The following is a 17,799-nucleotide window of genomic DNA, read 5'->3' as shown; positions in this document are numbered from 1 at the left end:
TATTTGACTATTGTTTATGAATCTATTCTGCCCCCCCCCCCCCCACCCCACCCCCAGTGTTTTCAATACCCCCAGTTACAAATGGATATGCAAAAAAAAATTATCAAGTTCGCCTGGAGGTGGGGGCATAAAAATTATATGCAGACCAAGCGGGAGGCAGAAGACATCCTGTTTTAAATGTTGCTATGATGTTTTCGAGTCTGTTCTCTTTCGCGCTTTCGCTCCTCAAATCCGCTGCCGTTCAAGCGCGTAAAAAGCTGCGGTTCCAGACCCACCCAACCACCCCTTAACCAAATCCGTAACATTGTTTCTTACTTTATTTTATGCGATCGGTTAATTTTAGACTATGAATACTATTGATAAAACCATTGGTTCGTCCAAAATATTGCCTTTCTGGCGCAATTTTAAAATTTTGCGATCAAATCAGATCATGAAATGAAAATTTCTTTTGATCAGGTTACTGTCAAAATCTCAGAACTTTGCAAAATTGGTGACCTTATGTGAAGTTGGCGAATTCCATAAAAATTCTACAGGAAAACAAAGTTGTCAAAGGGGTATCGTTTATTGACAACTTTCTTTTTCCTGTTAAACTTTGTCATACGGTGTGGATATTATCCTCATATATCCATCACCGTATTTAGTTCTTATTTACCATTTGAAGGGCAGGCCCTTCAGTTAGCTAGTTTAATTTATTTCATCATACGTTATTGCAATTTCATGTCTGTTCATACTTTAGACAGGAAAGTGTCTGTTCACAATGTAAACAAATTGCTGAGTTCTTCCTGTTACGTGATCATGTCCCTAACAAAACGTTATTTCCTTTTTAATGTCAAATTGTAACTTTGAACTTTCATTTTCCAATTTGTATCGCTGTAATTCAGTTTCAATTCAACTTCAATAAATCGCTTTTCAAATACGCCTGCTCAATTGATATTGAGCCATTCGCACCGCGAATAACCAATTCGGAGGTGAAAATTCAATTAGTATAAAGATAATTGGCAATCGCGACGCAATTGCCCTAGCTCAGTGGTTTGCTAAGCATTCGCGACTCAATTGACTAAAAAAACAGTAATTGAGTATAACGTGGCGCAGTCAGCAGCTAAATCCAAAAAGACGCCTCTTCACGTCGACGCCTTCTTGGAAAAGCCTACTGCCACTCCGCCGCTAACTTGGGATAAATGGAAACAACAGTGGAAGCTAGCACTACCAGCAAAAGAAGGAACTCAGCTTGAACGTCTTCTGAATGACCCACCAGCCACGGAAACATACCCACCCGAGCCGACTTACGAGGAACCAGTGGAAATCCACACCCAAGCAACTGAAAGGGATCGAAAGGTCCGCAAAAAACAGCTCAAGGTAAATTGGCAAAATGGTTGCAAAAAGGTCGATGAAATTGGTATCTTGTGTGGAGATAAACCATGGGGAATTTGTGAACCAAAATCAATTTCACTACTATATTTGAGCATTGGCACTGAGGGACGACGTATTTTCAAAAGCAAACATCCCCATTTCCAAATAGAAAAACAGCCATTTAAAGAATTATGACAAGCAATGGAGGACTCCTTCACTAATTTTAGAAACATCACGTAAGACCGCTTTGTCTTCTACTCTTGCAAACAACAGAGGGGCGAATCTGTGGAAAGTTTTTAAGGTCGTCTAATTGAACAAGCAGAAAATTGTAGTTTAAGAAGTGAAGCAATTACACTCATTCGAGACGCTTTTATGCTTAACATGATAGATCGCGAAACTCAAAAAGAATTACTAAAGGAAACTGTTGAACGTTCTAAAGCACTCGAAATTGCAATTCAGATGGAAATGGGAGCACAAAATCAACAAAAGATAAATCAAAACTTGGCTCTAACCACAAACTCAGTCAATGCTGTCAACACTTTTCAAACTCGCAATCTCACTAAGAATTACCAATCAGCTCGCAAGGACTTTGCACGCTACCCATCTGTACCCCAAAAATACCAGTACACCAGTGTTTGTACAAATTGTGGCCAACGATGGAGCTACAACCATAAATAAATCTGCACCGCGAAAGGCAAAAGGGCAATAATTGTGGTATAATCGGACACTTTGCAAGGAATGCAGAAAACCAAAGAGATCACAAGGACAGACGCCCAAACCTCCACAAACAAACTTCGATCAAATTGATAACAATGCTGGAAAAAATGATGATGAAGAATCCGTTAATTACATAACTAGCTACAAACAGTTATATGAGCAAGTCTATGACTCTAACTATGATAGCGACTCTGATAATTATGTAGCGGCCATTTCCTGCGATTCAGCTCATCAACTGGAACACCTCAACGCAAAAAAACAATTTGGCGAAGTACAAGCAAACGTAATGATTGACTCTGGAAGTGTAGTTAGTCTCATTACAAAGACGCTATCAAATTGAATCCTTCAAAGTTCACCATCTGCAAAATGGATTACTACAAAAGAGAGTAGGGAAAACTTTCTCAAACGAGCCGATCAAAGTATTTGGACATCTCGAGGTCACAGTGTCATACAATAACTGAACATGCAAAGATGCTCGCCTTAAAATTGTGGAGGACGGTCACAAAAATATCATCGGGAGAGATATCTTCAATAGCCTTGGTCTTGCAATTGTCCAACAGCAGCAACCAGAGACTGGTAAGTGTGATAATATTTTAAAATTTCTACATGTAAGATTAAAGCGACAATCGCGGCACAATTTCTTTATTTAGTCCTTGGCCTCAAGAATTGGCCTCTCAAAGACACATATAGCGAAATCAAAATTTCATCAGAAGTTTACAGCAAAGCATCAAAAAGGTCGGCAGGTTCCCATTAATCCCTAACCTAGGGTTACGGCAGAATTTGAACGTCTACCGAATGAAGGCCATATCGAAAAATTATCTAGTTGCTCAGACCAACATTTCATATCTCCAATTGTGATCATAAATAAGAAAGACCAATCTATCAAATTGGCATTAGACTTTAAAGTACTAAATAAAGCCATACATAAAAACAAATACCAAATGTCTAACATTGACATGCTAATAGACACAATCTCACAACACCTTACAAATACTCAAAACGGTCTACAAGCATACTTTTCCACATTATATCTCAAATATGCCTATAGTCAACTAAGACTACACAATGATACTGCAAAACACTAACTTTAATATTATTTGTGGAGAATCTACAGGAACTTATAAATTTAAAACAGGATTCTACGGTCTCACTGACTTGCCGGCAGAATTTCAAAAAGCAAAGGACTATACACTGATAGGCCTACAAATCACTTATTGTTTCTTAGATGACATCATAATTGTTAGTACTGGCACTGAAACAGATCATCTAGCATATAACACAAAGAGCTTAAAAAGTTAGATGAAGATTATTTGAGAATTATTCTTCAAAAATGTTACTTTGCAAAAACGGAAGTATTAAATAAAGCCATACATAAAAACAAATACCAAATGCCTAACATTGACAAGCTAATAGACACAACACCTTACAAACACTCAAAACGGTCTACAAGCATACTTTTCCATATTATATCTCAAATATGCTTATAGCCAACTAAGACTACACAATGATACTGCAAAACACTTACTTTAATATTATTTGTGGAGAATCTACAGGAATTTACAAATTTAAAACAGGATTCTAAGGTCTCACTGACTTGCCGGCAGAATTTCAAAAAGCAAAGGACTATACACTGATAGGCCTACAAATCACCTATTGTTTCTTAGATGACATCATAATTGTTAGTACTGGGACTGAAACAAATCATCTAGCATATAACACAAAGCGCTTAAAAAAGTTAGATGAAGATTATTTGAGAATTAATCTTCAAAAATGTTACTTTGCAAAAACGGAAGTATTAAATAAAGCCATACATAAAAACAAATACCAAATGCCTAACATTGACATGCTAATAGACACAATCTCACAACACCTTACAAACACTCAAAACGGTCAACAAGCATACTTTTCTATATTATATCTCAAATATGCTTATAGTCAACTAAGACTACACAATGATACTGCAAAACATTTACTTTAATATTATTTGTCGAAAATCTACTGGAACTTATTGATTTAAAACAGGATTCTACGGTCTCACTGACTCGCCGGCAGAATTTCAAAAAGCAAAGGACTATACACTGATAGGCCTACAAATCACCTATTGTTTCTTAGATGACATCATAATTGTTAGTACTGGGACTGAAACAGATCATCTAGCATATAACACAAAGCGCTTAAAAAAGTTAGATGAAGACTATTTGAGAATTAATCTTCAAAAATGTTACTTTGCAAAAACGGAAATTGAACGGTTGGGGTATAAATTTACCCAAACTGGTATATCACCATTTGAAAACAAACCTGCAGCGATTCTAGCAATACCACCACAAACAACAATAAAACGTTTAAGATCCTTTTTCTGAAAAGTACATTAGATTGGCAAATTCATACCACACCTAGCACAGCTATGTCATTCACTTAGACCACTTCTCAAAAAATGCACAAAACTTATTTGGACAGAAGAACATACTAAGCACTTTAATTTAATAAAAGAAAAAATTGCTAGCAGCACGGAAAGTAGTCCCTAAAAACCGAAGTTAGACGTTAGAGTTAAATGTGACGCTTCACGTTCAGGACTGAGAGCAGCACTAGAACAGAATACACCCGAAGGATGGAACCCAATAGCATTCGCGTCACGATTTCTAAACTCAACAGAAGAACGTTATAGTGTTAACGAACTAGAACTATTTGAAATAGTTTGGTTGGTTGACTATTTTAAATACTATCTGTATGGAAAAAACTTCAGTGTCATAACAGATCATCGGGCATTATTATCCATATTAAAAGAACACAGATCGAACAAATCTTACAATAGCCGCCTTTCTAGATGGATAGACAGATAACTTCAATACAATTTCACGATTGAACACATGCCGGGAGCAAAAATGGGCTTAGTGGATTATATATCCCGAAACCCATTCGCAAAAGCTAAATAAGTTTCCACATATGACGAACAATTCCTAGTAACAACAATATCTAAAATTCGTTATTCAATGAAGCACTTAAAGAGAAATAAACAGAACACGATACAAAAAAAATAGCATACTAAAGTTACATTCACCCTCATCTAAATCAAACCGGGTAATCGCACCGCAAATGCATACATGATTAAATACTATTTAATTCATTATTTTCACAATTTAGTACTAAACCAGTTGCCTTGCAATCATTACAGTATAGAAAGAAATTACCATTCGCGCCGCAATTAACACTTTCAAATTCAATAGTTAGTCCGCATATAATTGTCCGCATACAAAATCAGAGTTGGCACTAAATAACTTCACAACAAATAATTCACATTCCATTAACAAATTTGCAGCAAAAGCAGTGCGAAAGTCAGACGGTAAAGAATGTGAACAATTATGCCCAATGAAGCCCATTAATGGTATTAAATCAAATAATCCACCTAAATACTCTAAATTAAGCGCGAAAACACAAATTCCGAAATATAAATACCAACGGCAAAAGAATAACTCGCTTTTTGCACAAAACAATTTCAGAATTCTGTCCCCATCGAATAACTCTGTCAAATCAATCAACTCAATCAATCCTGTTCATTCAATCAACAAAATGCAGAAAACAAAAGCCAATAAATCTACTCCGACGAAGGCCCGGGTCACCTTCCCCGACACTACACCGTCGACACCCGCAACAAATATGTCATCGAATACGGAAACCACTCCATCCGGCAGTTCAATCAACGCGGCAGACGACATATGTTCCACGGAAACACTCAACAAAATTTTCAGCAAAAACTTCTGGCCATCCTCACCGAGAAGGATGCAACTCTTAAGGAAGTTCGCGATAGTATTATACAAAATAATCCCAATAGAATACGAAAAATCATCCAATACATCTTCTCGTACTGGCGAGACATCAGTGTGAAGCATGGATGTATCTGTTTGGATGAAAAGATAGCAATACCCAAGGCGATAAAGGATGTAGTGCTCGAAGACATCCATTCGAACCATCCTGGGAGCATTGCAATTGTATCATTAGCACAAAATACTTGGTGGCCATATATCCATCGGGATATACTGGCAAAAGCCGGCGAGAGCAATGCCTGCACAGAAATTGGTAAGAATTTAAAATCAGTGATTGCGCACTGCAAATGGTCAGCTTTACCAAAATGTGTTGAACCGAATGACGAAATACAAATAGACTTTGGAGGACCAAAACTTAACGAAAAAGGTATAGAGCAGTTTTTTATTACAAGCGTAGATAGGTATTCAAAATACCCTACAGCAGAAATAGTAAAGAAACTCTTCCAGTACAAATCTAATTAAATTTCTAAATAACTATATATATATATATATATATATATATATATATTTATATATATATATAAATATATACATATATATATATATATATATATATATACTTATATATATATATATAGCCATGGGGTTCCGAGAACTGTAAGATTAGATCAAGCTAGATGTTTTGCAGGAAAAAAGTTTGAAAAATTTTGCACAGAAAATAATATTTCACCTATATATGCACCAGCAAATGATCAAAGAGCAGTAGGTCTAGTAGAACGTCTTATTCAAACAATTAACCGCCAATTATCTTGTATGAAACACAATTGAATAAAAAATTCCACTCATAGCATTCACTACCTGCAATTATACAACGACTAAGAATTTCAAAACAAAAAACAATAGACAATTCCACCATTTGAGGCACATTTTGGTAGAACATGTAACACATCAATTTCAAATATCACCACTAAAACTAACAATAAAAATTTGAATTACAACAAAATAATTAAACATTATATAGATGAGGACACAATACCAGGCCGAACCTATCTGACAGAAGAACAGTGGGCAGACACGGCCTTATGTTTAGATACGGAAATCGAGAAAGTCATTTGCTCCGCGACTGCCCGCGCCAAGAAAGAGCAGGATCAAATGAAAGATAGCGAACCGCGGCTTATATGGTCCGAAGGAGTGAACCGACCAATTCCGTGCAGCGAACGCAGTATACAAAAAAAATAGCGAGTAAGATTCCCGAAAATCAACGTCAGAAGAAAAACCTAGATGGTTTATTTGAAGTCCTCGCTCCTGGTAGAACTGTGTGTAAAATAAGCCCCACTACGAGTGTTAATAAAGAATCTAACCGACAGGAAGTACGCGTGCAAAAATCTGATATCGCATAATTCGGAACAAACGCTGAACGTGATACAAAATTGGGTCAATATATAGAACGCAGACCAAAGAAAATTTATGAAAAAATGATTGAACAAAAGATCAAAAAACAACGAAGAAATCTAGTCAGAAAAAACACCAGGGACAAAAAAATTAAACCGAATAAGAAACAATCAGATGACCTCAGCGTCGTATCATCGGCAGATCCTGTATTTCAACAACCAGTAACGTTGCACGTTAATTAAAGATGAGGATCCCCAAACGCAACCCGAAGCATCATGATGCTTTCGCTAACAGACCCGAACTAACACAAATTTTACACTTTAGTCCACCTATGCCACTGGCAGCACCACCGAATAGTTTGAACATAGCTGGACCATCCACGGCACAAAAGGCATCTCCAAAAATGCCAACGCCCATTTTACGCAAAAGTCAGCGTAAAGAAAAACGAAAAATGACAATAAGCGACACATCCGATTCGGATACATCATCAGTCAGGAAAAGTAAAAGGACCCTAAAAAGACAGAAAAAGACTTCGACATCCGTAGTTGAAAAAATTCAAAATACAGAGGGGTATTTGGCCGACAATCCTGAGTCAAGTACAGCATTCATTGGGGAAGTGTCACCACGAAACCCCAATGAAAGATGGATTACTGACCCCAATCCAAATCCCAGAGAAACGATGGTTTTGCAAGCCGAAACCCAGGAACAATCGGATTCAGAATAAAACTAAAAAAATACAATCTGAACTCTATACTTTATCTATTATTTAAGATTTCATTATCTATTTAACTGGTGAATATGTTTTAATTTTCTGATTTTTTGTACTAATTTTTCTCGCAACAGGGGAAATATCATAGGGTATGGATCTTATCCTCATATATCCATCACCGTATTTAGTTCTTATTAACCATTTGAAGCGTAGGTGCTTCAGTTAGCTAATTTAATTTATAGGTCCATCATAGGTTATTGCAACTTCATGTCTGTTCAAACTTTAGACAGGAAACTGTCTGTTCACAATACAATATAAACAAATTGCTGAGTTCTTCCTGTTATATGATCACGTCGTGAACAAAACGTTATTTCCTTTTTAATCTCAAATTGTAACTTTGAGCTTTCATTCTCCAATTTTTATCGCTGTAATTCAGTTTCAATTCAACTTCAATAAATCGCTTTTCAAATACGCTTGCTCAATTGAGATTGAGCCATTCGCACCGCGAAGAACCAATTCGGATGTCAGAATTCAATTAGTATAAAGATAATTGGCAATTGCGACGCAATTGCCCGAGCTCAGTGGTTTGATAAGCATTCGCGACTCAATTGACTAAAACAATAGTAATTGAGTATAACAAAAATGAAAAGAAATCACCGTTTCTACATTGGAGTGAATGACTATTATGTATCACCTATATTTGATGGATAGGCAACTACACTATTCTTGAGAACGATGGTGTAACTGTTCTGATGATCGGATTTTAAGTTTTACTTCGCGAATTGCATGCATCTGAAGATTATTTTAAGTACCAACAAGAGTCTCTGTTGGTTTTGTATTTTGCTGTACTCAGAGTAAATATAGAGTATGTTAAATCCACTAAAGTATATAAAACATAACCAACTAACGTCGGGCGAATTGCTCTCAAACAACCACCGAGCGGTTGGCGCTTTGTCAGCAGTAGCTAGCCACGGTTTAGTCAGGCTAGCTTAAGATCAATTGAAGGAGCGTAAGGTGAGCGCAGCGGGGGTGCACCCCAGTGGGGGTGAAAAATTTATTGGGGGACTGATGTGGGGGCTGTGGGTGGATTGGGGTGTAGGATCAATTTCTACGAACCGCTCTTCACACCATAAGTATAAGTCTCCAAAACAGTTTCTGTTAATCGCATACTTGAAGAATACAGGGCTGAACGGCTCTGAGAAACGTTTATGCAAACTGTGCGCTACATCTTCAACCCGTTTCTCCTGAAGACGGAAGTCAGATGGGTCAGACGAAAAACCGGCCATGCGCAAAATTGCATAAAAAAGAGACAAACAGGATTAAAATATTTAATACAAATTGCTTTTGAGAGCAATTAAAAAAGATTTCCTAAAAAATAATTGTTAAATCAATTACTAAAAAAACACTTCTATTATAAGTCATTGTTAATGAGGATCAGAGATGATGACATTACGCCGCACAACATCAGCTGAAGTGCGGCATCAACAAAGAGAGAGAGAGAGAGAGAGAGAGAGAGAAAGAGAGAGAGAAAGAGAGAGAGAGAGAGAAAAAAATATAAATCGTGAGCGAGAAAGAGAAGGCAAGAAACCCCAACTGACAGATAGGGAAAGAGAGATAGGAATATTTCCATGATGGAGTTCTATTCTGCAACTTTATTTTTCTAGCCTTTTATTAAACAAATCGAATAGAAAAAATGCAAAAGGCAAAAGTAAATATAAAACTTTCAACTTCGCAGTAAAAAAAAAATGAAACCATTTCTTGTTCCGAAAACTTCTTCATGAACCCATCTGTGAGACATAAAAATCTTGATTGGCCCGTAATGGTTTTTAAACTCAGAAAAGGAAAAAAGAAAATTGAAAAAATTTGGAAACAATTGCAAATTTTATCAAATTCTTTCTAAAATTCAACACTTTAATACCTTAAAAACCATTTCGTTGTCTCTAGAGATTATTTATTATCACTGCTTCAATCCTGAAATAGTTTCAATGGCTCATAAAGATCCATACACTTGGAAAATGATGAAAATTCTCCGAGAACTTGAAAAATTTTAATTTTTATCAAAAATTTATAAAAATTGAAATCAAAAAATTTTGAGCACCATTAACTCTAGAAACTATTCAACAGCTTACTATCAATTCTTGGAGGAGATCCCAGAGCCCCTGGTGCCGGAAAAAATTCAAAAACATGAAAAATTGCAAAAATTTTAAAAAATTGCTTAAATGCGTGATAATAAAATCTTGAAAAACATTCCATTTTATCTATAAATTATGCAGTAATATATTATCAAACCCAAAATGAAGTTCAAAAAAACTTGAAAAAAATTGGAGGTTTTGTAAAAAAAAAATTGACAAAATTTGTCATATTAAAGGTTGAAAACTATTCCATGGCCAATAAAATATTTTCAACTTGAAACCTGCTAAATGAAAAAAAAATGTTCTTTAGGTGGTTGCTTGGCTCCTGAGGCAGAAAAAACCTTTAAAAAAGTACAACATTTTTCACAAAACTTGAAAAAGCAAGAAATATCAAAAAATTGGTAAAGTTTGTGACATTAAAAAGTTGAAAAACGATTCCATGGCCAATAAAAATTTGTCAGTAATTATTAACAAACTCCTTAGGAGGTTTTCTGGCCCCTGGATCTGCAAAAAGACCTGATTAAAAAAATGTCACAAAATTTGAAAAAAATGCTAAAAATCATGAAGTTAAAATGTTGAAACCAATCCCGTACCATTAGAAACTATGCGGTAACCTATTATTATAACCTAGAGGAGGTTCCTTGACACCTAAGGTTAATAAAAACATAAACATTTGCGTAAAAAAGACCGACGGGACTATTATAATTGCTACAAACTTCGTTTGAGAGCAATTAAACAAGCTTTTTTTCACGTGGTACCAACGCTTAAGAGTGCTTACAGAGAAAACCCATATGAACTTTACCCTAGAAAGCAAAGTCAGACCGAGATAAAATCTGATCGATACAATCAGATAATAGTAAACTTCACTATGCAATATTCCGATGTTTTTGAATTTTTTCTCTTTCACTCGTTTATTCATCGGAAACAGTGATGTTCAAGCGCATAAAAATCTGTTCTCACGCAATCTTTATGCCAAGAGAACTAAGGCTAAAACCTTGTTTCAGACTTAACTTTATGCTCAGTTAACTTTAGACAAAAAACACTATTGATCAAATCACTGGATTCTCCAAAATATTGCGATTTTGCTCCGATTATAATTTTAGGCTATCACCTCATCTTACAATGATATTTTATTTTGATCAAATCACAGTGAAAACCAGAGAATTCTGCAAAATTGGCGACTCTAAGTGAAGTTGTTGAACTACATCAAAATACCACAGGAAAAAAGTTGTCAAATCAATTACTGACCAGACCTTGTTTTCCTGTGAAATTTGTATATAATTCACCTTTTTTACATAGCATACATGGTAAATGACCACTATTATCTCAATTTGATAGATAGGCAAAATTACCGTTGTTGGGGACGGTGTGGCGAAAATTGTGTTCAAAACGGATCATATTCTGATGAAAAGCTGATCAGATATTAAGCTTTACTTCGCCAAAATGTACTATAAATTTCAAAATGAACATTTTTGATTATTAGAATGTATGTTTCTCTAAAGTCTTTTAAATAGCAACACGATTTTGATTTGGTTTTGTATTTAGTTTTATTCCAGCGTAAATGCACCGTGTCTTAACAACTCCTCCAAACTTAACTTAACTCCTCCAAATTGACGAAACACGCTATTTTTTACCAGCACTTGGGGGTACTTGCAAAGAAAACTCGCATAGAACTTTGATAAAAAAAATGAAGTCAGAGCGAGATGAAATCTGGTTGATTTGAACAGATAACCGTAAATATCAAAATTCGAAAATCTTTGCCAATCGAGATAAATTAAGGCCTATGCTTAACTAAAAGTATAAATTAGCACGAACATGTTTTACAAAGTACAAACTAGTTTTTCGACCCATACTTATTCCAACTTTTAATCAAAGTTCGGCAATAAGATTTTACAACATTTATCCAGTGCACTGGTCAACTTAGAACAATGAGATAAAAACTATTTACTAATCCAATTAGTGATCTAATTTACTCATTATAAAGCTGATGAACCCATCCAAATTTAGCCAGAAAAGTCTTGATGATTAATGGGTGTCAGATATGACTTTATTAGGGTTTGGTGAACATTTTCAAGAAATTTTGAATAAATTCATCAACTTTGTACGAGAATGTCTGATAAATTACCATAGCTCGTTTTGTCTTTTTACCCATATGTACTCATTCTAGTTTTGTAATTAGTTCGTGTTACATTGTTATATCGTACTCTATTTCCAAATTGACGTCAAATGTTTGACAGTAAAATTTTTATTTGATTTCACGTTTGAGCAGGATCAATTTTATTTGTTTCCTTTTGTTCATTCTGTCTCGAATTGCAAATTTATAATTCATTTCGCCGTTTTTTAATTGTGAAGATCAGTTGAAGATTATCATCGCATTATGATATGTTGGACTAGGAATTGAAAAAAAACTGAAGAGTTATATCCAAAAAATTAAAAGAAAACGGTCTTCAAACCGCAAATCAAGGCTTGTAATCTAAGTTGACATTTCATGATTTGCGCCGATAATCATTTCCACGCAAAACTACATTATACGTGCACGAAATGCCGAATTCAGCACACAGAAGGTCAAGGGAAACTCCACTAGCCACCAAATTTTTAGCGAAGAAATACACAAAATACCGCAGGTGAATCGGACCCAATTCTAACCAAAACAATAAAAGGTGTTTATTGCGTAGAAAAAAAGCCGCCAAACATAAAGTCAATTTGAGAACATTAATTGACTATAAAGTATATCATCTCAGAATTTGCAGAAAAAAACCATAAATATATCCCCATTGGAATTATATTTTTATTGAAAGGCATTAGTATGATCAATATGAGTACGGCAGCTAATCTAAGGTGTTCATTGAAAAAATTTTAGAAAAAAATGTAGATATGGAAACAGTGGGCTCGAACAATCACATAATGAGAGGAACAACAAAATCCTGGCAACAGTTAGATGGACAGAACGCAAGTTCAGTAAGAAGAAAAAACATGCAACACGATCCAATCACGCCTAGATAAGGATGATGCTGGAATCTATGCGTTCTTGGAACAGAATCATTGCTCAAACTCGAACGTGCACAGCAAATTCCAGCAAAGAGAAGGTCTCAAAAGGACTGGCTAGAAATTTCTGCACCTAGCTATAGACAGTTATCAGAAAAGAAAATATCACCTTTAAAAATAATTAACCAGGCAAGAAGTCGCACTCAAAAAATCAGATATGGCGTTGTTGTGTAGTCAGTCCCATAAAGTTGCAACGCTATCGAACGTTCCAAAGGTCAAAGTTCAAATTTAATTCAAGCAGAGATTACTTGTTCTTCTTTTGCATGTTGAAAATTTTTCGAACGTTCGCTTGCGTTGCAATTTTTTGGGACTTACTATACATATAAGCCGCAAAAGACGTTCAACTCTTCATTTATGCACAAAAAAAAGACCAAAACACAATAACTGGAAATACAATAAACCATTAGGGCAGGAAAACTTCTTAAGCTGCACGTCGCAAAATTGACGTTGGAGTGAAATGAAAAAATGGTTTATTGGTGAACGATACGTGCTGCGTTTTCTCAATACGATGTAACGACTCTCGAACCTTAGGAGCCACAATTCCGACCGCAACAGCAAGACCAACAAAAACAGCATGCATGACACCTGAATGAAAGAACATCCCTTACCCGCCCGACACATCACAACCAACTGAAAATAATTTGAAAAGAGATCACCCTACCAGCAAACTTCGACACACGACAAACTGATATGAATCTTTATTTTCTGCCCCAATTGTGCGCCAATAAAAAAAACTGAAATTACGTTCGGACAGGAACAAAAAACTTTAGCAACCATGAGAACAAACTCTGAATTCAACTATCAATAACAAATCCTACTCAAGAAACTCATTATGATATTCCCCAAACATCGCCCCAGAAATTCAAACGTATTTATCACCGAAGCATAATGTGTACCAAAATTTCAACTGCGGCGGATACGGAATGAACTCAAAGACACAAACATTCGTTCGCTCAATTACATAATGTATTCTAATATTGAACGGCAAAAGTAAGTTAACTTACTTTTGCCGTTCAGTATATATTAGAATATATTATGTAATTGAGCGAACGAATGTTAGTGTCTTTGAGTTCATTCCGTTGTTAGAAATTTCGGTGCTAATTAGCACCCCTCTATTTCACGAAGTAGAAATTCAATATTTGAGACAATATTACTCCAACTTAAAACTGAATTTCGCAAATATTTTTTACGCCATTGATCCCCCAAACCAGTCTTCTCACCTACCTCCAAAATTTAGATAAGACACAACGTTATTTTTCGAGAAATCCCAATGTAAAGTTGATGAACTTCATCCAGAAAGAGAAAGAGAAAACTCACTAGAAAGAGAAAATTGTCAAGATATCACATTTTAATCACATTTTTCTGCCTGCAATCTTTAACGCACGTGCAAACTCATTCATAGTTGAACAAAAAAGGAAACATTGAAGTTCATCAGTTTTACATTGGGATTTATGCCAATCGAATGTTGTGTTCTACCTGAATTTCAGAGGTAGGCGAGAGGACTAGTGTAGGGGATCAGTGGTGCAAAAATTGGAATCTTTATCGTTTGTTCCCCCCCCCCCCAGTACGTTATGCTCCCCCCCCCCAGGTACAGAGCACGTGTCATTACATAGTAAATCATTATGTAAAAATTTTGCACGTGCATCTGGGGGTTGCAAATGATATGCACCCACTAAGCTGGGGGGGCACAAACGGAAAAGATCCAAAAATTGCTTCCGAAATTTGATTTTAAATTGGAGTAAAATGGACTCAAAAATTCACTTTTTACTTCATGATAATAGGGGTGCTAACTTACCTTTGCCGTTCCCTATAATACATTTTTTGGATCTTTTCCGTTTGGGCTCCCAGTACGATATGCCCCTCCCCGGACAGTTACGGAGCACGTGTCATTACATGTCAAATCATTATGTAAAAATATGGCACGTGCGTCTGGAGGTTGCAAATAATATGCACCCACTAAGCTGTGGGGGCACAAAGATACCTTTTTATAATCATGTAAAACATAATACTTTATATCCATTTTCTAGGAGAAAACAGGACAGTAGAGGTGCTGTTCTCATGTTATTGTATGTTCGTTTGTTGAGAAAAAATAATTCCAAAAACAAAATAATTTGAGGCCAATTTTTTGCAAGAGCAGAAATGTGGTAAATTATCCAAATCTACTTTTTCCTGTAATTTGATTACGTTGTATGGTGCTGCCTCAGTTAACCACCAGACTTCATTTGTAAGATAATTAAACTCATGTTTGATGAATGCACGTTCCAGTCTAAACAAATTTGATTTGTTCAACAAACATTTTTTGTTTGAAAACGCAGCATACTGGGTGCATATTGTTTGCACCCTTCAGACGCACATGCCATACTTTTTACATAATGATGAACACCGTAATGGAACTTGCGTTTCATCTGGAGTGCAGAACATACTGAGGGAACAAACAGAAAAGATCTTGTTCAACTTTTTTTCACTCTGGCTGGAATTAATACTGAAACTCGTTCATTGAAATTTGATTCTACTGTAAATATCAATTGATAATTAACAATTTCATACCAAGAGCTACACTAAACGAGAGCACGACTTGCATTGCCTCAATTAGATAGGTAGGCCTGGGCAATCGCGAAGAGAATAAAAATATTGTTTCGACCTCCAATAAAATTTGGAGTAACTTTGTGTCAAAAACTGTTTTTCAACTGTGTAAAATAACGGTGTGCCAGTTATATTTGACACTCAATTTATTTTTTGATCCTTGCCTCATGGAATATGGAATAAGGAAAAATTGACCACAATTGATTTTAAGAACACGATATCTAACATATAAATGTGGAATTTATATGTTTATATTTGGCAATAGGGTTCTAGTGCTAGATTACACTTTTGACGTTCTTTATAAATTGGCATATTAGCGAGAATGCATTTCAAAATAAAACATTTCAAATATTTCCTCACTAATGCCCTTAAATAACGATCTAAACAATATAGCTCAAAACAACAGTTTATCATACAACATTTTGGTCTGAGCGTTTACTTTCAATTTCATTAAAGTTTCAATTTATTTTTGGTTTTATGCAATATGACTTGCCTAAAAATTAACAATTTTTTTTGTACTACAATGCACTCGTTGACAAAAGTAAACACGCAAAATGCGGTTGTTACCAGGTTAACTGCCTGTTTTTGATGCAAATTTTTAGGTAACATAATTAGGACACATATTCAGCGCAATCTTAAATAATCATAACTTGGATAAACTGAGAAGATTACTTGAAAAAGAAAAAATCCAGATCGATGGCAATTTTTTTAGCAACAGCATATGAGTCGCATGCAAAATCTGTTCAAGTTGCATAAAAAATTGTCGAGTTCACAATGCAAAATCTTGATTAAAATTATCTAAACATGACAAAGTTGATCAGAAGTTGAACTTGCAACTCAATTTACAGTTGTTTACGAAAAACTGGTCTAAATCTCTCTCGACTTTCTCTGAAATCGGTCATGCCAGTTTTTCTTAATTTGGATCTATTAAACTTGTCCTATCGGATGATATAAAACCAAGCAAAACGGCCAAAATGATGTTGTCCAAGATTGACTTCAAAATCAGGCAATTTACAATACAAAAACGCAATGTCAGCGTTTACTTTTGTCAACGAGAGTATCCGCAAAAATGGCAATTGTACTTAAAAACGATGAGCACAAAATTTCACAATTTCAAATGCTTATATTCGGTTTCAAATCTTCAGTTGAAAAAGTAAACAAAACAAAAACAAGGTCATTTTTCTGCAATCATACCTTTTTTGCGATGTCTTCGTTTCTGCTGTTTGTTTGACATTTTATCACAATATATACACTACAGTATAAATGTCAAATGGGAGTGAACAGAGTTGAATGTTTTCAACTTTACAGTGTGAATAGATGTCACTAAAAAAATTTTTCTAAACTTCAATCGCAATTCTGTTGAGACTATCTGTCCACTATTTTAAATGTTAAGATTCGTTTTCAAAAGTTGAAAAAGTTAACAAAACAACAACAATCAAATCTAGCGTTGCTAAAAACTATGGAGAGAATATAGTTGAAATTTGGGGAGGCAGGAATAATTAATGATGAAAATTGACAAAAGTTCAGCTGCGCCTAATTACTCAAGTAGCGCCCACAATCAAATTTCTCACACTTCTAATTATTGAAAACTGATAATGCACTCTTTAAACCCAATCAAATTTACATACTGTATCGAAATTATTTGACTATGCGAGATGGAAACTTCGACTCGAAAACTAGACAAATCAATTTTTCCAACTGATATTATCTTCTTGTTTAAAAATGTCACTAAAGGCATCTATCTACCCGAAAGTTTACGAAAAGTTAAGAAAAAAACAAATCAAATAAACTAACCCAATATTGAACAAAAACAATAAATGTGAGGTTATCCTGACCAAAATCAAAACCGGGAGAAAATCACGGCAGCACTTCAACTGAAGCAAAAATTGATATCATGATTTTAAAAAAATAAATAACGTTTTTGAAGACAAGAATCGAGATATGTAAGAACGTGAACAGTTTTTGAATGCCTTTCAGGAGCAAAAGTATCACACCAAAACTGTTTTGTTAAACATTATCTTTGTGAAGATATTCGTGAAATATTTTCAGAACTACCGACAGTTATACGCAAGTCCCATCGATATTATATTTGGAGAGTCGAATAAGTCAC

General features: G+C 35.2%; 1 protein-coding gene across 3 annotated transcripts in view; it reads right to left on the bottom strand.

Moving 5' to 3' along the window:
- LOC142352245 (uncharacterized) overlaps positions 1–17,523 on the bottom strand; it is a 123,234-nt gene extending 105,711 nt beyond the window's left edge. For 2 of the 3 annotated variants that reach the window (XM_075404724.1, XM_075404716.1), the window contains exon 1: positions 16,884–16,995. In XM_075404724.1, coding sequence (XP_075260839.1) covers positions 16,884–16,923 — 40 coding nt within the window. In that variant the 5' untranslated portion in view covers positions 16,924–16,995. Of the gene's footprint in view, positions 1–16,883; positions 16,996–17,483 lie in introns of those variants that run through there. The other variant, XM_075404766.1, reaches the window with a different exon arrangement.
- Positions 17,524–17,799: the final 276 nt, after the last annotated feature.

This window comes from Convolutriloba macropyga, chromosome 1 (genome assembly GCF_964194025.1).
Source record: "Convolutriloba macropyga chromosome 1, txConMacr16.3, whole genome shotgun sequence".
Classification (NCBI taxonomy): Eukaryota; Metazoa; Xenacoelomorpha; order Acoela; family Convolutidae; genus Convolutriloba; species Convolutriloba macropyga.
Note: the sequence above shows the minus strand (reverse complement) of the source record. Positions and strands in the feature narration are given on the sequence as shown.